Source organism: Vanessa atalanta, chromosome 12 (genome assembly GCF_905147765.1).
Source record: "Vanessa atalanta chromosome 12, ilVanAtal1.2, whole genome shotgun sequence".
NCBI classification, from domain to species: domain Eukaryota; kingdom Metazoa; phylum Arthropoda; class Insecta; order Lepidoptera; family Nymphalidae; genus Vanessa; species Vanessa atalanta.
This window is the reverse complement of record NC_061882.1, coordinates 10,949,240-10,974,833: the sequence shown is the minus strand read 5'-3', so window position 1 is coordinate 10,974,833 and position 25,594 is coordinate 10,949,240. Positions and strand designations below refer to the sequence as shown.

At 33.8% G+C, this 25,594-nt stretch overlaps 2 protein-coding genes across 4 annotated transcripts in view; both read left to right on the top strand.

Annotated features, from left to right (window-relative positions):
* LOC125067822 (cytochrome P450 6B5-like) overlaps window positions 1–13,748 on the top strand; it is a 28,224-nt gene extending 14,476 nt beyond the window's left edge. Inside the window, exons 6-9 of the mRNA XM_047676610.1 lie at window positions 4,861–5,076; window positions 6,370–6,509; window positions 7,183–7,339; window positions 13,484–13,748. Of these exons, the coding sequence (XP_047532566.1) occupies window positions 4,861–5,076; window positions 6,370–6,509; window positions 7,183–7,339; window positions 13,484–13,680 (710 nt within the window). The 3' untranslated portion in view covers window positions 13,681–13,748. The remainder of the gene's footprint in view (window positions 1–4,860; window positions 5,077–6,369; window positions 6,510–7,182; window positions 7,340–13,483) is intronic.
* Window positions 13,749–19,272: 5,524 nt separating this feature from the next.
* On the top strand, window positions 19,273–25,360 carry LOC125067724 (MATH and LRR domain-containing protein PFE0570w-like). 3 transcript variants are annotated; one of them, XM_047676454.1, is made up of 4 exons: window positions 19,356–19,374; window positions 19,463–19,501; window positions 22,227–22,331; window positions 22,671–25,360. In XM_047676454.1, the coding sequence occupies exons 3-4, from the start codon at window positions 22,235–22,237 to the stop codon at window positions 25,166–25,168; spliced, it is 2,595 nt and encodes an 864-aa protein (XP_047532410.1). In that variant the 5' UTR covers window positions 19,356–19,374; window positions 19,463–19,501; window positions 22,227–22,234; the 3' UTR covers window positions 25,169–25,360. The 3 variants fall into 3 exon arrangements, with proteins under 3 accessions (XP_047532409.1, XP_047532410.1, XP_047532408.1); XM_047676453.1 differs by having other exon boundaries at window positions 19,273–19,501; XM_047676452.1 differs by lacking the exons at window positions 19,356–19,374; window positions 19,463–19,501 and adding an exon at window positions 21,261–21,693.
* Window positions 25,361–25,594: the final 234 nt, after the last annotated feature.

Here is a 25,594-nt window from a genome sequence, read left to right as displayed (position 1 = left end):
AGGTTCGATGCGTAGGGTGTTGAGTGTTAAGAGTGCTAGCGGGAATAAGTATGTTTCTTCTTTTACAACCGGATTTAAAAATAATAATGAGTGTGTAATGTGTTATTCTAATCATGAGTTGTATAAATGTCCTAAGTTTTTACATCTGTCTCCGTATAATAGATCGAAAGTGGTAAAGCGAAATAAATTGTGTTTTTTGTGTTTATCAGGTAATCATGTTGCCTCTGAGTGTAAATCAAACTTCAAATGTGACAAGTGTGTAATGTCACATAATAAACTCTTGCACTTTAAACAAGATAGTGTGAATGAGAAAGAGTGTTCTCGTGTTCGTGAAAACGAAAGTGGTGTACGGCGAGTGTCTGGCGAGTGTGTGAATGCCAGCGGAGGACAGGCTGTGGTGTCCCTTAAAGGCTCTGTGTGTGCGAGCTCGGGAACAGTTTTGTTGTCCACTGCCGTGGTTCGAGTGAGGCGACGTGACGGCTCCTGCGAGATGGCTCGCGTGTTGTTGGATCCCGGTTCACAGTCGTCGTTCGTAACCTCTAGTTTCATTCGTCGATTAGGCTTACCGATTCGGCAGGTGTGTGTGCCAGTGTGTGGTCTCAGTATGTCTAATGTGTGTAAGGCGAATGGTGTCGTGTCGTGTGAGATACTACCTGAGAATAGTGATAATAATTCTCAGATTGTGTCATGTTTAGTGTTAAATAAAATTACGAACTTTATACCTAATGTTTATGTTCCTATTGAACAGTGGGATCATTTAAAACCATTAAAGCTTGCCGATTCAAAATTTAATATTCCATCTAAGGTTGATATTTTGTTGGGTGCTGAGGTGTTTCCCTCTATCATAAGAGACGGTCGTGTCGTAGGTGCGTGTGGGGGTCCCTATGCTATCAACAGTGTGTTTGGTTGGTTGGTTATGGGAGAGGTGAGAAATAAAAATATAAAGAACCTGCAGAAGGTATCTATGTCTAATTTTATATCTGATGAAAACCTCGATTCAATTTTGAAAAGGTTCTGGGAGATTGAATCAGAACCAGTTGTTGGTTCTTTTTTAAGCCTGGAGGAGAGGCGCTGTGAAGATCATTTTGTTTCAACTCATACTCGTGAAAAGAATGGGAGATATAGAATTAGACTGCCTTTTAAAACTGATCGACCGGACTTAGGTAATTCGCGGGATATCGCTTTGCGGCGTTTATTAGCTTTGGAAGGAAGGTTCAACAAAAATGAATTATTGAAAAGGGCATATAGTGATTTTATGAAGGATTATTTGGATTCGGGTCACATGGAATTGGTTAAAAATAATTTGGATGTTCGTTATAGGCCTAACTACATTCCACATCATTGTGTTATAAAAGAGTCTAGTTCAACGACTAAACTACGTGTTGTCTTCGATGGTTCTGCGAAGTCGGGTAATGGCGTGTCGCTTAATGAATGTTTGTTGGTGGGGCCTAAGCTTCAGAAGGATATTGAAACTATTCTTTTGAGGTTTAGGTTACATGAGATAGTTTTTGTAGCGGACATAAAACAAATGTTTCGAGGAATATTGGTAAGCGAAGATGATAGGGACTATCAGCGAATTTTGTGGCGAGATTCATCATTTGATTCGGTTCGTGAATATAGACTTCGAACGGTCACGTATGGCCTCTCTTCTTCTCCGTATCTCGCAATACGGACCTTGCAACAGCTGGCCTCTGATGAAGGGCACAATTATCCAAATGCTGCTAAGGTTCTTGTTAACGATATCTTTGTCGATGACATCGTGAGCGGGGCAGCAGATTTGAAGTCTGCACTAAAATTAAAGGATGAACTCATAGCTTTATGTTCTCGAGGGTGTTTCGAACTTCGCAAGTGGGCAAGTAACAATCCTTCTGTGTTGATTAATATTCCTGAATGTGATAAGGAACTTAGTGTGAATTTTATTGCAGCAGAAGATGAAAGTGTCATCAAGGTGTTGGGTGTGCAATGGAATCCACAAAGTGATGTGTTCCACTATAATGTTAGACTCGATTCGTGTGAGTGTACCAAACGAGCAGTGTTATCTCAAATTGCTAAGTGTTACGATCCCTTAGGGTGGTTAAGCCCAGTCACATTGTTTGCTAAGTGTGTGATGCAACAATTGTGGGTGCGTGGTTTATCGTGGGATGAACCTTTACCAGTTGATCTTAAAAGGGTGTGGTTACAATATACTAAGGAGTTTTCAGTCTTGTCGAGTGTGAGAATAAATCGATTTGTATCGACGAATGCAGCTTCGATTGAGCTTCATGGGTTCTCAGATAGTTCTGAGCGTGGTTACCCTGCTGTTGTCTACTTTCGGGTTACTGCTGCTAATGGACGCAGTGAGACGTATTTACTTATGTCGAAATCTCGTGTTGCACCTCTTAAAAGGATTAGTATACCACGGTTGGAGTTGTGTGCTGCAGTAATTCTATCTCGTTTGATAAAATATGTTATGAACGTGTTCGAAGATAGAATAAAGATCGATAGAGTTTTTGCGTGGACTGATTCTACTATCGCTTTGTCCTGGATAAAGAGTTCATCTCATCAATATAAAACTTTTGTGGCTAATCGAGCCAGTGAGTGTCAGTGTAATGTTAGTCCTGAAAATTGGTTTCATATTGCTTCGGTTCATAACCCCGCGGACGGTGCTTCACGAGGAATGTTACCCTCAGAGTTACTTTCATACAACCTTTGGTGGCAAGGGCCTCCTTGGTTACGTTTGTCACGGGATCAGTGGCCTGTGTCTATGACTAATGACATAGGGGATAGTGAAGTTAATATTATAAATAGTGAAAGGCGTGTTATTAAAGCTTTTGTTTGTGTGAATGACATTGATTTTGATTTGCTACATAAGTACTCAGATCTTTCTAAGCTAGTGTGTGTTACGGCGTGGTGTTATCGGTTTAAAGTTAATTGTTTAAATGTTGAAAAAACTAAGTGTAATTATATTACTGGGTCGGAGTACAATTTAGCGTTATTGAATTTGATTAAGTTAGTTCAAAGAAATGAGTTTAGCGACGTGTTTAATTGTTTATCAAAAAATAGACCGTGTGCAACTGGTATACAAAGGCTAAAACCCTTTATAGATAGGTCTGGCATACTGCGTGTTGGCGGGCGGTTGTCTAATTCTTCGTTGAATAATGATATAAAAAATCAAATTATCTTACCTAAAAGAAATCATCTTACAAAATTAATTATTGATTATTACCATAAAATCTATTTACATGTTGGTGTACAAACATTACAATATTTATTGCAACAGAAGTATTGGATACTGTCAGCTCGTAGTATTGTTCGACAAAGAGTATTTCAGTGTATTACTTGTTTTAGGAATAAGCCGAAAGCTGTGCAACCGCTTATGGGCGATTTGCCCTCTTTTCGAGTGGATAGGTGTCGTGCTTTTTTACGTGTTGGTATTGATTATTGTGGGCCTTTTATGATAAAACTAGGAATTCATAGAAATGCCAAACTTTATAAGGCCTATGTGTGTTTGTTTGTGTGTATGGTGACTCGTGCAATCCACTTATAGTTAGTGTCAGAATTAACAGCTGAAGCCTTTATTGCTGTTTTTAAAACGATTTTGTAACCGTAGAGGTGTGTGTACGGATGTGTATTGTGATTGTGGTCAAAACTTTGTGAAAGCGAGTAAAATGGTATGTGAATTTTGTGTCTTGCATATTTTTTGTAATATCGTGCAGCGTTATTGGCAACGATGGAGTCAAGAGTATCTCCATACGTTACAACAAAGGTCCAAGTGGACAGAGTCACGGAACAATGTTAAGATAGGCTCATTAGTGGTCCTCAAAGAGGACAATTTACCACCCTTGCAATGGCGTCTCGGTGTTATTGAGAATACGCATCCCGGCAAGGATGGTGTGGTTCGAGTGGTTTCTGTGCGCACTGCACAAGGTGTTTGCAGGCGTGCAGTTGTTAAAGTGTGTCCGCTCCCGGACAGTGAATAATATATTTTTGTATTTTAATCAATAATAGTATAGTTTAGTTATAGTGTAGTGTAGAAGCCATCCGAGTGTTTATATTAGAGTGAGTGACTCTAAGGCGGGCGGTATGTAGCGTATTTAGGTGTATGCGTACGTTGAAACGTCTATGTTTTGTCTATGGAATGATTTTGACGTATGACGTACTTTTTTTCTCTCTTCCCTTCTGGTGTGAGCCGCGGTAACGTGTGTTATGTGAGTGCGCCGCGCTTTTGAAATTAGCTTGTGTAACGGACTTATCCTTCTCCTATAATATCACCCATCCCTTTGGCTGTGTTCTTCGAGTGTATGAAGACCAAGGGAGCGCTCCCAAGAAGAACGTGTCTTCACCGAGCCCAGAGTTTTGAGGTAACACCCTTTTATACCAAAAATACAGTCCACTTTTCTCTCGCGCGTACAAGTTATCTTCTTTAAATCAGCTCCTAATAGTGATAAATGTATCCTTCATTATCTGTGCGCTCTTATCGCGATCGAAAAAACGGTTAAAAGCTAGTTACAGGAGAGTAAATAAATTACGTTTTGAGCTGCAGACTGAAGGTCTTGGATACTAAGCCCAAAATCAGATCAAACAAAAGTATTTGAGTTCACAATGAAATACAAAAAATCTCAGTTCAACATACAACATCTAGGAGTTAAGAAGTTGGCCACTTACCTCCATGATTCTGAGAGCACGAAAGCCTTGAGGGTTGCTTCCATTTGGACTATGAGATTAATATTGGGGAATGAGTCAAGAGTATACTTATGAATCCTTTATTAATTCAAGCATTTAACTGTTTTAAATATAGCATTATTTATTACACAATTGGTATCCAATGGTCAGTCAAAGTGAGTTTAAGTCAAGCGTTTATCGGTTGGATAATGATTACAGCGGACATGGTGATAGCAGCAAATGCTTTTATAATCTTTCTTGGCGGTTACGAAACAACTTCCTCAACGCTGGCCTTCATGTTCCTGGAACTGGCGGCACATCAAGAAATCCAGGAGACGATGAGAGACGAGATAAAGGAAGTGTACAAGAAACACGGCGGTAAAATGAGTTCTGAAATGTTGCAGGACTTAACCTACATGGATATGGTTATACAGGGTATGTATTTCTTAATTTCATGTTTTTTTTTGTTTCAATTATTTTGGAAGATTGGCTACATATGGTAAGTGGTCATCACCGCCCATAAATATTGGTATTGCAAGGAATATTAGCCACGTGGGCGTTGACGATGTAAGATACATCGACGCTCATCATTCGACTATTCCACTGGGTCACTTTTCTTTCAAACCGGATCACAATAATACTTTATTATTATCGTTCGTCACACAGTCCCATGTTACACTTAAACATAAAATCCCCTTATATTTTCATTTTAAAGTATCTCCACCTTAAAGTATCAGAATGCCGAGCGAGATGGAAATTTTATATTTAAATATGAAATATACCACGACACAGCAAAGAGAAGACAAAGTACGGCGAGTTATTGAAAATATTTTTATATAATTATAGTTACTCTATTCCAACCATAAAAGGAGTAAAGCCAAATAAACAACATTTGACAGCAATTTGACGCGATATCATTGGTCGAGAGCTTCATTTATCTTTTTTTTTATTTTTATGTTATCTGATGGTAATTGGTCACCACCGTCCATAAGACAATGGCGTTGAAAGAAATATTAACCATTCCTTACATCACCAATGCGCCACCAACCTTGGGAACTAAGATGTTACGTCCCTTGTGCCTAATCTATGATATTTACTGTGGATTTGCGAAATAATTGCGTTTTGAACATTGACGAAACTGTTATCATAATTTTAGAAGTAAAATTAAAGTATTTCTATAACTATGTACAGCCTACACCAATGGAGGTAGCTTCAATTCCTTCCAATCCTTCCTTCCAGGAAGGGTCAAAAACATCGTAATAAAATTATATCGGTTTACGCGGCGTTTACCATTAATGCAATTGTCATCATATTTCAGTCAATTTACATAAAATATTAATGAATACTAGCTTAAACTTCCTCGCGAATCACTCCGTCTAATAGTTGAAACTGTATGAAAATATGTTGTTTTAATATACTATATTTTTAACGGACTATAAAATATGGGAGGTTGTCAATTTGGTTGTATTTTTTTTCATACTTCAAAATTTATGAACGGATATGGATTTTTTTTTTGGTTGGGTGGCTATTTCGTTTGGTTCCATTTAAATTTCACGAAAAAATACGAAAGCGTTTTTTTTTTTAAATTTCTTATATTACTTGGTACGTATCATGTCTAATATTGTAAGCAAATGTTTTTATAACAAATTTTAACAGTTGACTTGCATTAACGAGATCAGTTATATATATGCACTATTTTTTTGTAATAAACAAAAACTTATATTCCAGAGATATTGCGCTTGTATCCCCCATTCCCCACCATTCAGCGCATGTGCACGAAGGACTACCACATCCCGGGCACCGACGTGGTGCTGGAGAAGGGCACCATCGTGGTGTTCCCCACGCTGGGCCTACATAGAGATGATCAGGTAATTATAGCTTTATTAAGCATAACTTAGTTTTCTTATATTAATGTATTGTAATGTTTTTTATTATTAATATGAAACATATTTTTATTAGTAATATGAAACATATACTTACATTAATGTGGTAATTTTATATTATATGTATATAAAATATGCATTCATATGTGTGTTTCTGTATGTTTGTGTGTGTGTACCGTGCATGTGTGTTTGTCGTGTACAAGAATTGTTTTCTGTTTCTTTATAGCTTAGATCATTTAGCAGATTCTGCAGATATATTTTATGTTTATATCTATTTAACCGAGTAATATATTATTTTTTTATTTATATATAAGTATTATATAGTATTCAAATAATGATTTTTATGCATAGCCATAGTAAATTAATCTAAAATGTTATCCTAATAAGTGCAAATATTTTAACTTTCGTTAAGAGTTTAGAGGCAGGAAGTACTTTATACGAATAATTTTGAATATAATGAAGGATATTTTAGGTGTAACATTTTGAACGCAAAGCACTGCATACAACTATTATTCCTGTCTCCTACTACTTATTAACTTAACTGTTTGATTATTTTTAATATCAATTTATCTATCATCTATTAATTTCTCATACAAGTTACCTACAGTTCAGTAACCGTATTAAAATATTAATAAATGCATACAACGTTATTTTCCAGTACTTCCCCGATGCGGAATCGTTCCGCCCGTCACGCTGGCGGGCAGCGGACGCGGGCGCGGGCGCGGAGGCGGGCGAGGGGGCGCGGGCGGGCGCGGGCGCGGGCGCGGCGGCGGGCGTGTACGCGCCCTTCGGGGACGGGCCGCGCTACTGCGTCGGTGAGTTCCGTGATATTGTTCCTAGTTAGTGTTGCCATTACATTTTACTTATCTATTCGGTATCCTGACACTCACTCAAAACTAATCATAAAGGAAAAACCTTGTTCATTAAAATGGTTCAATGTAGTGATTAATTATAAGTAAACACATCGTGGATATAATTCTAAACATATTAAAGTTAAATAATATGGCAAGCTTGTTACATTCCCACGCGTCGCGGGTTCTGCTGATTAAGTTATGTGCAGCGGCGGAATTCATGTGATGTAATGTGTTCAGTGAAATTAACAATAACATTGATGAAGTTTTGGTAATTCTGTATCAATTTAAATTCAGTAAAAAATGTACTTTAATTTGTCACTATTGGTTCTCGCATCGACCGAATTAATACATTTTAATTCATACATTTTTGAATTAATTAGTTTATTAAAATTAATTTAAGTAATTTTTCATTTTTCGAACCGTCGTACTTAATTTACTCAAAAAAACAAAATCAATTTAAATAAAACAGATTGAATAATATTGTCAATTTCATTTCACAGTCCATAAAGTATCATGAGCCGTATCCGTATATCGTATATATAACTTACGGGACAGTAAATGTTTAATTTCTATTTACCCTCTAACTGTAAGAGAATAATATTTATCTTACTAACTACGTGAAGGGTTAAATTAATTCATAAATTAATTTGCTTTGCTTTTCGATTCCTTGTTTTTCTTACTCAAATATTGAGTGAGTTCATAAATATATATCAAAAAGTCACGTTATGTGACTTTCATTCAATCGTATCAAATTTTCAACAAAATATATATATATATATAACAAATATAGTCCAGTTCTCGACCTTGAAAACTTAAGACAGCTTAGTAATAAAGTATTTTGGGCTTATATGAAATCAATTCACAAGAAAGAAATTTAAATTTCAAATATTGTTCTATTTTTAAATATGTGTTCTATTTTTAAACGTGTTTGTGTGTTTGTGTGAAACATATGAATAAAATATTTGTACACATACATATAAATATATTAGTATACTCGACGAATATCGAACACAAATATTTAAATAAAGAATTCACGGCGGCGCGCCCGCCGCGCTGACTGTCGCCGCGCGTTAGTGTGAGTGCTCGTGCTCACGAGATGTGTTAGTGTGCGTGACAGGACTACGAGTAAAGTCAGCAAAAATTATATAAATTAGATTATATTATGTGAGTGATAATATATATTAGTATGTACTAATTATTTGTCTTCAATGTTTATATTCACACGTGCATACCAATAGTCCGATTCTGTAGGAATTATCTTCGTATCTCACTCGTGAAATGTTGACCACGGAACCGATGGTAGCTTTAAACTTAATTCAACACTACCGTAACGATTAAAATGTTTTTGTGAGCGTACTTGAATAAAGAATATTTTGATTTCGATTTTCACAACAGACTTACGGTGATAATCATTTTAATACGCGTATTCTATAAATCGTATAACTATTGAAGTAAATATCGTATATCACATTCTGACATTCCACACTCGTGTTCTGCGGTGAGGTTCGAGTTTCTTCTTACAGAATACCTCTATAACAGCATAAATAGAACGACTTGCAGCGTTTTAATAGTTACTGTTTCATACAGTGCTCAATATACCAAGTAAAGGTGACTATATATTCAGCCAGTTTGTAACTGACCTTTTAAATTAATTTAAAAAAATACTAAGCAAGAAATAAAAGTATCACTAGAATTTTATTATCAAACGAAGCAGTCGATACTAATTCAAGCGTGGCTCCGCTGTGGGTTTGACTTAGAATTTATAACTCGCAATGTTTTCCGTTACGGCAATATACGAGATTAATTTTAAAATTAATAAACGACTAATATCATACGATTATTTTTCTTTTTTTTCTAATTTCGAATGGAACTTTGACATTTGGCTTGTCCACATTTGTCCATGTTTGGTGCGAATATTACGCGGTGCGGCTCCTCACGGGTCAGATCAGTTCTTATAACAGTTCGTGTGTGTTTGGCTGCTGGAATCGTACTGGCATATTACCTAAAGATGTACAGAGCACCGATATATTTGTACACTATAATATTTTAAAAATCTAGTCCTGAGGAGTTCTTCCTAATGACACTAATTTCCGCCTGTGAATTCGCCCGCTAAACTAATGTAGTTTTTTTTTATAAAATTGCCACTCTGGCATATGGACCACCTGATGAAAGCTCATGTCAAGTATATAAATTATCATAAAGATAGTGTTATCATAGTGTGTGTATGTCTTTTCAGTCAAGTTGTTTGTACTCTATGTCCTTTGTACTCCTGACAACGTGTAAAAATTACTATGAGTTCTTGAGTACTTAAAACACGAAACCGTAACAGACAAACAAACTCACTTCCGCATCGATAATATTAGCTAGGATTTAATATCAGACACACGTACAACTCAAACGCTAGACTTGAGTTCGGTAATTTGATTCAAATTGCTTAAGTTTCACTAAAATAGAATAAGGTTATCGCTGGTTTTGAACTTAGCTATATAATTTAACTATTATCTACGCTTCGTGGACGCTGAACGAGTAACTTAGTAATAACTTTTAATAGCCCGCGTCTTTGTTCGTTATAAAATGTTCTTATTGCCTTTTTTTTTATATAAGTTAGCGTTAGTGCGGCTGATTCTTCACCTGTTTAGTGCCTGTTTGAGCCACCACCCTCAGCCAATCATCTCAATCATCGGATATTTTACCGTCAATGCAATGCGTAGTATTGGTGTATGGCTTGGAGGGCTGAGTGAAGCAGTTTACTAGACTACTTGGTGGTAGGGCTATTTGCAAGTCCGCCTGGGTAGGTACCACCCACTCGTCAGATATTCTACCGCCAAACAATAGTACTCTATATTGTTGTGTTCCGATTAGAAGGGTGAATGAGCCAGTGTAATCACAGGCACAAGAGACATAACATCTTAGTTCCCGAGGTTGGTGGCGCATAGGTGATGTAAGGAATGGTTAATATTTCTTACAGCGCCTTTATCTATGGGCGGTGGTGACCACTTACCATCAAGTGGCCCATATGCTGGTCCGCCAACCAATGCCATAAAAAAAAAAACGAGAGGCACAAGGAGCTTAACATCTTAGTTCCCAAGATTGTTGGAGTACGGGCGATGTAAGTAATGGTTAGTATTTCTTCCAGCGCGAATACTACGGGCCGTAGCGACGTACCTTCAGGTGGCTCATTCACACGTCCGTCTATCTATAAAGTTTCCAAAGCCTTTTATCTTTTTTCTCTTATTATTTCTGAACGCGAATGTTGGAGTTAAATTTATATCAACTGCATAGTATGAATAATGTTCATTTAGTTATAAATTTCATCATATCAGCCGGAAGACATCCATTGCTGATCAAAAGTCTCCATAAGGATTTCCACGATGTTGAATGAACTCAGTAGTTGTCTGTTAATATTAAATAATTTTCGCTAATCACATTGGTCATGGATCAGTAGTGGCTGATGACACAATAATGGGCCAATTAGCAGCGAATCTACATTTCTAACCTCGAGGCCAATTCTACTGACAAATTTTCACTTTATAGCAATCGAATCGAAACGTAATTATTGTAGTTGCTGTTCGGTCGTATTTGGAACGAAATAGTATCGGGAACGTATAGGAGCCGTTATAAATTATTAGAACTGTCCCTCTGTAAGTAATCTTCTAAAAAAAATCCATACGAAATTGCTTATAAGAGCTTGCATAACATTTTTCTTCCATACAAATCTAGCTGCAGTTGAATTCTGCCTTTTCACTATAACGCCTGTTCGTACAATTTTTCCTTATTAGTGGTAAAGTTTCCGTTACAAGGGATTCTTTGTAAGCACTTTTGATACGGTCTCAGGCGTTCTTTAACAGAAATATGAACCTATAATTTTATTACTTGCGAATATAATCCCTATTGCTGATATAGACAAGATAGCTTTTCGTTTGTAAATTTGAGCGAATTGAAATATCACTAGTAATACCAGGAAAGAGAGATTATACTGCTTACTCTAGTTATTCGAATATTGGAAATAATAACTCGTGTTTATTAAGTTTAATATTAATAATTAGTATTTTTTTTAATTAAGACAGAAGAGCAAATACCCCATCTGACAGTAAGCGAACATACATATGGTCTTATACCATAAATGTGACGACAACCATTGGATCTACGATAATATCCTATGATTACACTGTCTCGCTTATAAAAACAGTCTCGATCGTGTTATGTTCGGACGATCAGAAAATGCTTTTTAAAAACATATTTATTCAATTATTAATTATATATTTCACAAAAGTATTAATTCGTGTGTTAACAAGCAGATCTGAGACAAAAGTCATTTATCTATACGCATAATAAAATTGGAGTGTCTGTTTGTAATATTAAAATAACAGCGTTTTACTAAATGCATATGTATGTATACACGGTGCATATACCTAAATAACATTTTTTACAATTTTTGTCTGTATGTCTGTTTGTTCCGGCTAATCTCTGGAACGGCTGGACCGATTTTAACGGGACGTTCACTGGCAGATAGCTGATGTAATAAGGAGTAACTTAGGCTACTTTTATTTTAGATTTATATGTAAAATAATAATAAAGTCACGCTTTTTTATTAAATTCAAACGCGCACGAAGTTGCGGGCACAGCTAGTTAGTATATCAAAATTATACATAATAAAAATCCTGTGTTAGGATTTCTATTGTATGATAAATCTACAACTAAGCTATTTCACGGCGCTGGGGTCCTGGTAACGTGCGTTATTTTCGTTACGGTCTATATTCCTAATAACGCCTATAGCAACTAAGACATTTCCACATTCAAGCGACGATTTACCAAGTCGGAAGTTTTTAGTTATTTATTGTTTGTTGAAACGCCTCATGGTTGAAATCAAATCAAATGAAATCAAATCAAAATATGTATTCAAGTAGGCTTTTACGAGCACTTTTGGATCGTCATTTAACAAACTATTTAAAGTAAAGCTACCACCGGTTCGGAATGTAGATGGTAAAATGCCGTTATAAGTATATTTGACTTTCAAGTCAGTATTAACCCAATTACAACATTAAACGTGACAGTATTTGATTATTTTAGTATACTACACGTAAATAGTTTATTCATATAAAAATATAGCATTAGCATTAGCAGCCTGTAAATGTCCCACTGCTGGGATAAAGGCCTCCTCTCCCTTTGAGGAGAAGGTTTGGAGCATACTCCACCACGCTGCTCCAATGCGGGTTGGCGGAATACACATGTGGCAGAATTTCGTTGAAATTAGACACATGCAGGTTTCTTCACGATGTTTTCCTTCACCGCCGAGCACGAGATGAATTATAAACACAAATTAAGCACATGAAATTTCAGTGGTGCCTGCCTGGGTTTGAACCCGAAATCATCGGTTAAGATGCACGCGTTCTAAGCACTGGGCCATTTCGGCTCATAATCATTACATAAATATAATCATTACATAATATATGAACAAAGTCGCTTACCGTTGTCTGTCTGTCCCTGCGTTTACTTAGATCTTTAAAATTACGCAACGGGTTTTAATGCATTTTTTTTAAATAAATAGATTGATTTAAGAGGAAGTTTTAATGTATAATACATGCACAATACAGTAGAGAAACACAAAAAGGTTTTAAAGGTTTCTAATGTGATGTCGTAAATGAATACATTTTTGGTGCTTACATTGCAAACGCTGGCTGAACCCTACGAGATAGATCAAAATAATGTACTACAGTATTGTACAACTTAAACAGGTCTACAAAAAAGTTCACTATGGTATATGTCTATCTCTCAGGGATAACCCGCAATAACCATTTTTTCTCCTTTATTTTTAGGAGATTTTAAGCAATACAGCATTAATCCTTATACGATTAAGTACCTTAAGTCCATTGTGCATTTAGTAAAGATCAGTATGACCCTTTACAATATGTAATTTAAATGAATATTTTCGAAGATATTATAGATTTAAAACGCCGGGTAATAGCGGTTTGTATTGTCTAATGACAAAAAGCTATGAACTTTGTATGTAATGATATTCTGTAGTACATTTAGTATCAGTATTGGGTCGCTAGATGTATATAAATTTCAATTCTACGTAATCAACAAGTATTATTTTTTTTTCAGGTAAAAGGTTCGCACTGAACCAAATGAAATGCTGTCTCGTAAAGCTGCTGACACACGTGCGCATAACGCCCGCGACCAAACTCGACGAGCGCGGCCGAACGTTCGTCGAACCGCGAGTGAAACCTTTCGATGTTGACATTCGAGCGCCGATGACGTTACACCCCGCTGATTCTAGAGTAACACTTAGCTTGTTATGACGTCACATGGTAAGGATTTGTATATAAAATACGATAGTCGGTACCTTATTAATATATATGATGTTTATCCGTAAATAAAAGTAACTTTGATCTAAGTAATCGAAACCTAAAAAAAAAATTAGGCCCGGTTATTACATTCAATAACTTAAAAAAAAATTGAGCTAATGTCACTCTGAATGATGTAAGGATTCTACCAATACGCGTTACATCCAAACCTGTTGAGGAATTTAACAGTTACGGTAGTATGAAGGAACTCATATACATACATACATCAACCTTGAAAAAATACATTCTAGGTTTGGGTAATCCTATAAAAAAATAATTCAAATAACAAACGCAATAATTAATATAATGACAAATATATGTCTAACTTCAGGAATTTTCAGAATTTACCCAAAATATGCCAATTCTCACCTTAATTACCGACGTCATAGCACTATTCTGTGAGAGCTCACATCGTATCCCACTTGTGAAATATTAATAACGAATTCACGTTGATACGCGTCAATGTCATCTGGCATTATGCAATCGACTTTTCCGTAGTTCGAGATACTTATTACAGAGCAGCTCCGCAGTCTCGGATCGCGGATAAAAAAATCTAATCTGAAAACAGAATTAGTTTCGATTCTAGAATTTTAATAAGGACGCAAATATCCATTTCTAAGTTAACGTAATATATTCTTCAATGGAAGCCAAAATTAGGCATACAATGTATTTACGTATCGTGGGGAGGTTGTGATCGTTACAGATAAGCCATGCATGTAATTTGAAAATAAAGGACTTGAAAACTTTTCCTTGTTTAATTATTTCTTTTGTGAAACCCGAGGCGCGCGTGGGGGTGCGACCGGCGGCCGCCGCGACGGCGAACGACAGGATGCCTTCATCTGCGCCGCATTTTACTCCCTTGTGGGTGCGCGTGTACTACACCTGATAATTCGTTGCTATATAATATTATTACAATAAAACTAGCTGTGCCCGCGACTTCGTGCGCGTTTGAATTTTACAAAAAGTTGTTGTTGTAGACTAATTTACTCCTTATTACTTCATCTGCCAGTGAAAGTCCCGTCGAAATCCCATCCGTTCCAGAGATTAGCCGGAACAAACAGACAAACAAAAATTGAAAAACATGTTTTTTTGCTATATATATCGTGTATACATACATGTGCATTTAGTAAAAAGCGGTTATTTTAATGTTACAAACAGACACTCCAATATTATTATATGTAAGATAAGAAGATATATTTATTAAGGAAACTTTGTGTTTATTTATTTTACTTCATATTCATTTGTTGATTAGTTAGTGTACCTGATGGGATATCTTATCGGAACATATTTATAACATCGATAAAGGTGAACTTCTATACAAATTTTCTTACCCGATTTCATCCTCTTGGGTGATCTTTTATCCTCAGGTTCACCCCCAAAGATGAATCATAAAGAACTAACTTTCGTAGTAATAAAAAAAAAAAAAAAAAAAATTAAAAATTAAATTAAATTAAATTTTGGGTGTGCATTGTACGTCAGGCAGTCAATATTTTAAAAATGTTATTAAGTACATGTTATATTTGATTAACAATATCCCGCCCGCGTGATGCAGGTGCTCGGTGCATTTTTCCGGGATAAAAAGTAACCTATGTCCTATTCGACATTACAATCTCTGTGGCAAATTTCATTCAGATCCGTTCAGCCGCTGGCGTGATCGAGTAACAAACATCCATCCATCCAAACTTTTACATTTATAATACTAGTCAGTAACTCTTTTGTGGGGTAATGTATTCGGTTCTACAACAGGATCCCAGGAAGCGTTCAAAATGCTTCTGTTGCCAAATGTGGCAAAAAAAATGTTAAGGAACGCTTGTGCGCGAAAGATTATTATACAATCAGTGAGTTTATGATTGATAGCACTCCTTGGGAATGAAACGATCGCCTCCTGGCTATTTCTATTCATATTTAATGTATGTAAATAAAAAATTGACATAAAAAGACCCGCTGAGTTTCTTTCGCCGGTTCTTCTCAGGTCAGGGTATTTTCTTTTCCTCACCGGTGGTAGTGTTTAATTTGACTATCAATAAGTAAGTGTAATGCTTCTATATTGAATAAAGGAATTTTTGTTTGAGTTTAGTAAAATTCCTTTGAGCAATTTCCGATGTTTGTTACTTTCCCGGCGTCCTGTGGCCTTTTTTTAAGAAATCGTATTCCTTATATCAGGTAAAGGTCGCCTATTGTGGAGAAGTGTACGCAGTTTAATCCGTCACGGTGTGTTCTACTGTCACGACAGATATATAGTTTACGAATACATTTCGACTTGTTTAAGTTACCTCAAGATTAACTTTTTTATTGATCGAGTAATAAAGAAGAGAGTTTTAAAACATAAACGTTTCAAGGGTCAAAACAACTTAAAAAAAGTATTGGTTAAAAGGCTTTGCTTTTTTGTTTCGAGTGTAAATATTTATTAATAATAAAATATATTATTATTTAAGATTATCTTAGTAATTAAGTATTATAATGTGAAAGTATGTGTGTTTGGATGTTTGTTATCCAACACGCTACGACGCCTATATGTATTTATGAAAGTTATGTTTTAAAATTTGTATAAAATAAAATAATATAAATAACAACTTTTGAATTAATGTTTAATTTATACTTATGAAATGACAAGGCCTGACTGACGGACTGATTCATCATCGCCGAGCGTAGACTATTAAAGTTAGGGTCATGAAATTTAGTGACTAGGGTCGTTTTATTGAGAAGACACCCACTAAGGAGGAAATTTTAGCATTAAGGGGTGAAATAGGGGTTGAAAGTTTGTATGGAAATCCCTAATTTTTTAAGTAAGACGTATGATACTTTATTTTTGGGATACTCATTAAAAATCAGTAGATACGTATTTAAGCGTTTCTGGACATTTCCATAAGGAGTGAAATACACATAAATTTATAAAACAAAAAGAGGCCGCAATTTAAGGTAATATTTTAAATTAATCTGTAAATATATTCAACTTCCACGCGAGCACGGCCGCGGGCAACAACTAGTTGATATATAAATAAAGATGTATAAATCCTATGAGGGTAGCACTGAGCACACGTGCAAGTTTGTAATATGATAATCAAGAAATAAAACATTTCACAGAATCAGCATTACTAGTAAGTTATTCTCAGCAATGAGCTATCAACAAGATATTTGACGAAATCATTTGTTCTTAGTGAATAATTTCAATATTTTTCTAAGAATTCATTCTCATTATACATGATGAAAGACCTAATTAATTATGCTTTATAGTATGTATAAAAATATTTATAACAATTTTTAACCTATTGGCATATAACCGCTGCCAATTAAGAAATTATTAATAATGGCAATACATTCATTATTAAATTTTGTTTGAAAAAACAAACTAAATGATGTAACGTTTATGCCGAAGCCGTTTTTAAATCATAAAATTTTTAATTTAATACTTGAAGTTATAATACCACATTTTATAATACATAATAATATCTGAAGCTTATTTAAATATTTATTTAGCATAAATTTTACGTAATATTTTAGCGTCAGGGATGCAAGCGCACGAAGTTTTTTAAATCAAATCGCGGTATCGTCTAGAGATTTTCCTGCGCACGTTCCACCGGATAAGATTATCCGACGTATCTTTGCATAATATAAAGCGACTTCGACTTTACTGGAATCTCCCAATTTCACACCCTCCGTGCTCCGGAGAGGCCATTCTGTCCGTTCCAGCGATCGTCACTACAATTAAGTCGACGCCACATGTTCGCAGCTTCACAGATTTTGATATGATTAATTAGAATTCTAATACTTTTTGTAAATATTTTCAATTTAGGCGAACGTCTGGTGATCGTTTTTTATTTATGGGCAATTTGAATAATTCTATATGGTAAGTACTTAATTTTGATTATTTATATGTCTAGATAGACTTTCAAATCTGAGAACGCATCGATAGTGGCCAACAGTTGGTCACTAAGTACACGCACACAAGTAAAGTAGTATGACGTTAGTCTAGTGTCAAGATTAGCTATCACGCACACCAAGATAAAGATGGCTTAAATCGGTAATACAAAAAAATAGATCAGTAAACTGTCCATAATTATTTTTTCTGAGATTTTCATTTGTTTTATTGAATAATCACATAATATTCTATATTATATTGGAGAAAAAATATTTTTAATAAAAAAATTATATTGCTGAATACATTTTAAAAAAGGAGAAATATCTTTTTTAATGATAAAATGCACTCCAATCTGTATAGTTCTGCTCTTAATTAGTGTCTTCAATACAAAGCCGATGAACACTCGTCATTCATTAAATCAAAACATAACAACGTTTTATTTTGTCCTTAAATAGCACATATTTTTCCATTTATCCCATATATATGCTGGTTTTAAGAGTGAACCTCTAAGATAAAGCGGAAATACTCTTGACATCTAGAATTAGTGATTTTATGTTTGGTCAGAGGCGCAGTGACAGTTTGTATCAATTAGTCATTGAAGGAGACCGCTTACAAATTACAAAATCCATTCCAGTTGAACATTCGTCATTTCCAACTCAAGAATACGACGAACTTAGCCTACTTTTAGAAAAAACTTAATAGAACTCAAGTTAAAAATCTGTTTAGTGCAAGTACCTAAGTGAGTGGTAGTATGGCTCCGCTGCTCAAAAACAAACGTCAGAGGCAGGTTTCTTTGAGTCCGTTTAAAAAGCCTCCGTCGTAATTCCGAATGGGGACATTTCAAAAGTAGGTTTCCCCATTCCTTTCATGTCAGTTACCAACAGTATCCTATCGTAATTACGATCTGACGCCATGAAAGCCGAGATAAAAGTGTGTCTCGTTTAGCCATTGTGGACCATCCTTTAATGTCTTGTAAGGTATGTGTACAGCCTTATACATATGTAGGTCGATGGAATTTTTATATTTTAAATCGTCCCTTCGATGCATCCTGATCGCGTTTGTCTGTACGTTAAAGCTCGGTTTACCGTTAGAGAGCCATTTCGTGCAAACTCGTACAGTCAGTTTGCGCAGTTAAGCGCGTGCCCGTGGTTCGTAAAGCTCGCATAAAATTAAAGGCGCGGTTTGTGTAATCGTTACATTTCTAAAGATTTTGCTTGCGTAGTTTTTAGTTCGTGTAGTTTCACTGCAACACTGAGGAAAAGAGGAAGTTAGAAACTTGTACTCTTTAGCTAATGTACGATGTTCTTACTTTTTGCAGTAGTGCGCTTTAGGGCTTTAATTTTAAATAGCATTGAATGAAATTTAATCCAATTTACTTTAGCAAGGCCTTTCATTCATAAAGTAATTTACAGCTGAATTGTAAATATAGTTATTAATTTATACGTAATAGCAAGCGATTTATATGTAATAATAAGCGATCGAATTACTGATTGTTTTTTGCTTAATAGACTTAAATGAAATCTGATACTTGTTTATAAGTACAAACTCCGCCTCTTGTCAACTAAGCGTTTTATTTATGTTAAGCGATTGCAAAATTTCAATTTCAGCCGTATTATTTATACATTTTATAAACATATTTCTGTGTTCTCATTTAAAACAATCGTCATTATTATGTGGAGTGTGCGAGGTTCGTGGCGTTTGTCAACAACCTAACCGGACTAAAATTTAGCTTTTTTATTTTACCATGGTGTTCGGCAAACAGTGAACTTTGTAAAAAATATATTGAAAAGGTTCGAAATTATATTTAAAAAAAATACGATTTAGTTTATTTAAAAATGCGTAGTCTTTCAGCGACTTCTACATAAAATGTATTTTCAGTGATTTAATCGACTGACCTGATCAAATGATTACACCCAGGTATTTATTACTTTGAAATACTTTTTTTACTTAGAAGGCTTTTGATAGCAATAGTCATCTTATATTCCCAATTAAAAATAGTTTCATAATGTGTAAATAGAGATTTACATATTATGAAAACATAGAACATAAAATTCACTTTAGTTATGATATTAGTCTAAATTCAAAGCGAGTGAAATTGCTAAGCGCAGTTATATATATTTAACAAGCTGATCGTCTCAAATTCCTTTAAGTTTAATAAGTATTATTTATTTCCCGATCACAGCGTCACCTTTACTATTTAGAGATTTACTCAAATACACATAAAAAAATCATCGAAATTGGTGCAACCGATTTAAAGGAGTGCAATTAAAGTGAATGACAACGAAGACATTTATATATATGACGTACATAAATTTGGACCGATGATTATTGTTTTAATATTGACAAATAACAGTTTTTATAAATAAGAAGAAAAAAATAGATTTTAATTGATACGTTTTTTAAATAATAAGTAAGTTGACTTATTTGAAAAAAGCTAAATAACGTGATAATTCATAAATGGTTCACTTTTACACCATGCATATGGGGGTTAAAATACGTCGAATTATCAATAACCCTGAATATATATAAATACACACACACTAATCTATATTTTATTTGTGTGTGTTTGAGTGGCTCAGTTCAATTACGTAGTGCAATTAATGTATAACAAATATACTATGACATAAATATTATTTATACTCTTATGTAATATGTATAGCACTCAGGAATGATGTAGAAATCTAACAGCTTTTTTGTATTGGATCAATAGTTGTGGAGGTTACTCCTTACATACAAACAAACAAATTTTACCTATTTATAATATAAATAGAGATTAAATTAATTTCAATGCCGGTATTATTCTACTGTATCGTTGATTTAAATAAAGCAATGTTTAACTTTAAATTTCGGGAACATAATTTTAGATGCAAAATGAGTTTAGACACTTCATTACATAAATATGTCAAACTTTAATTTATATGAAATCGTAATTTGTTTGTAATATTTAAAATGATATATTAAATTTTGAATGGTTATCAACAAAATTATCAGTAATTGTTGTGATTTAACTTCTAAAATGCGACACATTTAAAATATATTACCATTAAATATATAAACTTTAGCTACATATAATATAAATAACGTTATAATAAAATTTTGAAATGTTTTCTATCTACTGCATGGTAGGACTTTGTGCGTGCTAACCTGTAAACTACCACCAGATATACCACCACCAAACAGCAGTACTTAGTATTCTCGTGAACCGGTATGAACGGGTAATATTTCTAACAGCAGTGACCATTTATTATCAGGTTAATTTGCCCGTCCACCTACCAATTATACATAACAAAAACTATATTTTCTCACATACTACATGTATCTATATTTATTTACTAACTATTAATGACTCGCTTCGCGGGTTATTAAATGATAAAGGAGGACTGCGTCATATAATTGGTCGGTCTCATACCCGATACAATATGATATAATATGTATATACATATATGTAGATACGTTTGTATAAAAAATACAAAGTTCACTATTTATTATTAAGGTAAGGAAACTTGTATATTTCTTTAACAGCCATGTTATTGTCATATATATAAAAAACACGACTACCCCGAATGAATGAATGAATTAATTTAGCTAGTGTAACTCGGGATGATGTTCCAACAACATCACATACATTCAAATCTGTTCGTTCATTTAAAAGTTATGCTGGAGTAAAGAAAATCACATAGGCACATGAACCATGAAAATATTACCCGCCTTTTTTACGGCAGTCGTGTTAATAGTTGAATTTACATGATTCCAGTTTTTAGTTATATATTCGGAGGGTAAATTAAAAATAAAATTATACTACCTACCTAGTACTTTATAAAATATACGCATATTCACAAATAAATGTCAATAGAGAATAAATTAAAAATAAATTAACAAACGTCAAAATAGACGTAATAAAATTTACGAACGTTCAGCGTTTTAAAAAAGTGCGTGTTTGAAATTCGAATGTCAGCAGTGTCAAAAAACTGTATAAAATAATTATTTTATGTCAATAACAGTCTGAAATATAAAAGGTGCATATCTTTTCATAGCAAATATTGGAATTCAAAAAAATATCTTAGTAAAAATATTGAGTTAAAGTGATTTTAACATATATAAAACGTGCGGTACGTATAAAAGAGGTTTTATATTTCGACTAACTTGATTGTCGACTAACATTGCTTAATGAAAAGTTTATTTATTTTACTCAAAATAACCTGAGTTATATAATATATGTTTTTTTTTGTATTTAATGTATGTGATATGTAATGATTTTTTTGTATGTAATTTTATTTTAAATATTATTATAATACAAGTTAAAAGTTTTTTTTTAAATCTACGTATTTTTTTAATTTAATTTATCGTGGACATGCTATATTGTAATGCCTAACTTTAGAGGTTACAACATATTCATTTATTTTAAAGACAGGTGTATAAAATAATTTCCTCCACGCCTTATAGAAATTGTATATTAATTTTATGATTTAGTTAAGATTTAAATTTCTGATTTGAGATTTGAAATGTATTGCTATTTACATTATATAATTGTGTATGGAATGCTTAGATTGATAACACAATAAGTCAAAATAATAATTTAATATGTCACTAAAACCAAAAAAAGGTATTTCCGACTGTACTGGAGTCATTATCTTCTTTTTAGACGCAAAAATGATTGAAGAAGAAATCGATGAAGAATATATAGACGATCCGATACGATTGTTTGATTGTGAACAGATCCGAGTACTTTGTTGTCCAGTAAGAAAAGGTAAGGTAAAATAATTACACAAATTTCAAATAGTCAAAAATGCCATATTTCCTTGGGGCCAGGTCAGTGTCATCCACTCCCTTATGAAATATTTTACCGCCAAATAATACTACCTACTTGTAATGTTGTGTTCCGGGTTGAAGGTAGAGAGAGCTAGTGTAACTACAGGCGCAAGGAACATAATATCTCAGTTTCCAAGGTTGGGGGCCATTGACGATGGAATTTCTTATTGCATCAAAGTCTCTGTGCGCTGAGGATGACTAACCATTAGGTTGCCCATTTGCCAGTCTGCTTGCCAATTCAAAAAATGGGGTTTTTAATAATTTCACTTTTTTTTAGAACACGATGTCGAAGATGTTACCTATGAAGGCAATATACGACTTAGAGAGTATCGTTTAAATTATGAAGAAACAGTCAATTCCTATAAAAATAATTCTTCTATATTACCGGTTACATTCTTTGACATAGAGAGCAATGTGGAACTTTTAAACCAATGTCGTCCACTTAGTATAAAACTTGTTGACTATAGTAGGTTTCCTTGGTATCATAATTGGAAAAAGAAAGTTGTAGATAGTTCTAATTTGAATTTGAATAAAAGTGATTTACAAGAAGTAGATTGTATAGAAATTTTAGCTTCAGACACAAATGATGATGACGATACAGTTTATAAGCAGATTACTTCAAAAGACAGTCTGAACACTAATGATAATAAAAAGTTATCCAAAGTAAGTTTTGTAAGCAAAAATGACACGATTTCAGAGAGGCACCTAACAAGAAAAATGTTTAGTAAAGACGTAATAGATAGTTATCAAAATAGTAAAGTTAAAGACCTTAAAATAGGAAAAAGAATAACTAAGATTGAAGACCCACAGGAAAATATTGTAATTGAGACAAAATCCGATAGCAAAACAAAATTAATTTCCGAAAATCAACTTAACTATAAAGAACTCGATGTTGATAAAATGAATACTTTCGCATGCATTATTGATAAAGCGTATAAAAAATTGACAAGAGATATTGAAAAGTCTTATAAAGAAATTAAAACTGAAAATACATCCAATAAGAGTAAGACTAATCGCTTAGATGATTACACAAAAATAAACTGTAGTCATTTGGATAAAGTTGTTCAAAATAAAGCTGATGGAATCATTTGTAATAACAAATACGAATTGTTAAAATCTAAAACGTTTTTAAACGATAAAAATCAGACTTCAGAAAAATATAAAGAAAACAATGTTTTTATTCAAGAAATGGAAGTATTAGAAAGTATCATAGAAAAAAATAATGACTCAAGTTCACCTCTACTACCTTGTCCATCAAAGATAAAAAAGAACGACCAAATGAATAGGATAAAAATAATATCAGATACGCCGTTTCCATCAAATACCCAACATAAAATTAAGAAAACTGTTTGTAAGGATCAGTTATTTAGCGCAAAGCGAGTGATTCCTCATTATCATTACGAATCAATGTATGCTACACAAATATGTAAACCGTTTAATTATCAACCAAATATTTCTAAAAAAACAAATAATAAAACTGGATCTTTACAAAAAAATATTGGTCGTGTAACTTGTGAAGTAAATAATAAAAAACGAGGTCTATCAAAAGAGTGTAATCAAAATAAACGCAGCAAATTTGCTGAAACTGATTTAAATAAAATTAATAATATTACTCACAATAAACATCCGATATCTAATGACCATATGGCTTCACTCAATCATGTGATGTCTTTATGCAACAAGCAGTGTTATGCTCAAGTGGGCTTAAGTCCAAAACAAACTGGATGCAACCTTAATGAGGGAGACTCAAGAAACTTAGAGAATGTGAGATATAATTCAATTTCATCGCTAGATGCAACACAAGGAAATAAAAATAGGCCAATGTCTGTAAGTAACAGTATTCCTATTTTGTTAGATCGGCAATCGAAGCAAGTGCAACATAATATTACGCCAAAGTTTCCAATTCAAAGAGTTGTATCCAATCGATGTAATTCTCATACTAATGATTTAACTTTTCAAACAAGTAATATATTAGTTGCAAATGATCATCCTTATCAAAATCTCTATCATCGAAGTAATCATCATAATGATTCATACGATTTAGAACAATCCTTAAATAATATAACGAATGGTACGAAAACTGTAACTGTTTATGAAGACAATCCTTTATCTGCTTCGTTTTATACTATTCCTTTAACTCCAATCAGTCTATTACCTGAAAACAGTCGAATTTCAAGTACACAATTCCAAAATATTAATAATTATGAAAATAATATACGTACCGAAAATGTTGAGAGACAAACAAAAATACTGAATAGTCAAAGTAATTTAAATGTCAACAGAAAAGCAATAATAGCTACGGTAATTTCGAAAGAATCTGATGTGAATCAAAAAGCTAATAGTGCAGTTGAAAATGCAACGCACACTACTGAGAGGGAAGTTCGGAAATATCCACATTTAAAACAGTGTTTGGAACGTCCACCTTGCCTAATAAATAATCCTACCAAGATGAACAGGGAGAAGCGAACAAGTTTAAATAATATAGCAAGTAGAAATTTAGATAAAATGTCGAATAAAGGTTATTCACCGCCAATATTGCCGATACCAACTTACCAAAAAACGTTTGAAATATTAGCGAAGATTAGACTATATGATTTTGATAGAGGATTCATTCAACCTGATTTATCTGATAATGGTATCCCATCATCAGAAAATTTTAATATTTTAGAGAAAACTGCGCACAAAAGAAAAATAAACGATGTACAAAAAGTATCCCGAAATATTACTCTAGATGATTACAAAAAACGCATGTCTGACGAAAGTGCAAGACGGTAACATTATCAAGTTTTGTGTTGCATTTTTTCTTTTCGACTTTTATTTGACAATGGCTTTCTAGGGTTATAGTGGCTAAAATATTTAACGTTCAACCGTATATAAACACAGTAAAGAAAAAAAAGATATAACAATATAAATTATTCTCTATCGTTAGGCGTCGAAAAGTGGAAATTAATTTACGCATTATGGCTTATGTAAAAACGCTTAATATGAACTTAATGCTTAATCGGTTTTCAAAAAATTATAATTTTTAGAGTAACGGTTACTATTCAAAGTTGAATAGCGATTTTGTTCAGTTTTAGTATTAGGTCTTAGGAATTTAAGATCGATAATGGTTTGTGGACTGACTGTTTTGTTTATTTAGTTATTATTTATTGTATTTTTATAAGCAATTGTAAGTTTATTTCTGTTAACGTCAAATAGATT

Excerpts from the sequence above, each read along its gene's own strand:
- LOC125067724 (XM_047676453.1), top strand. The coding sequence starts at position 22,235 with ATGATTGAAGAAGAAATCGATGAAGAATATATAGACGATCCGATACGA. Across the intron at positions 22,332-22,670 it reads TTGTTGTCCAGTAAGAAAAG|AACACGATGTCGAAGATGTT; the intron begins GTAAGGTAAAAT and ends ACTTTTTTTTAG.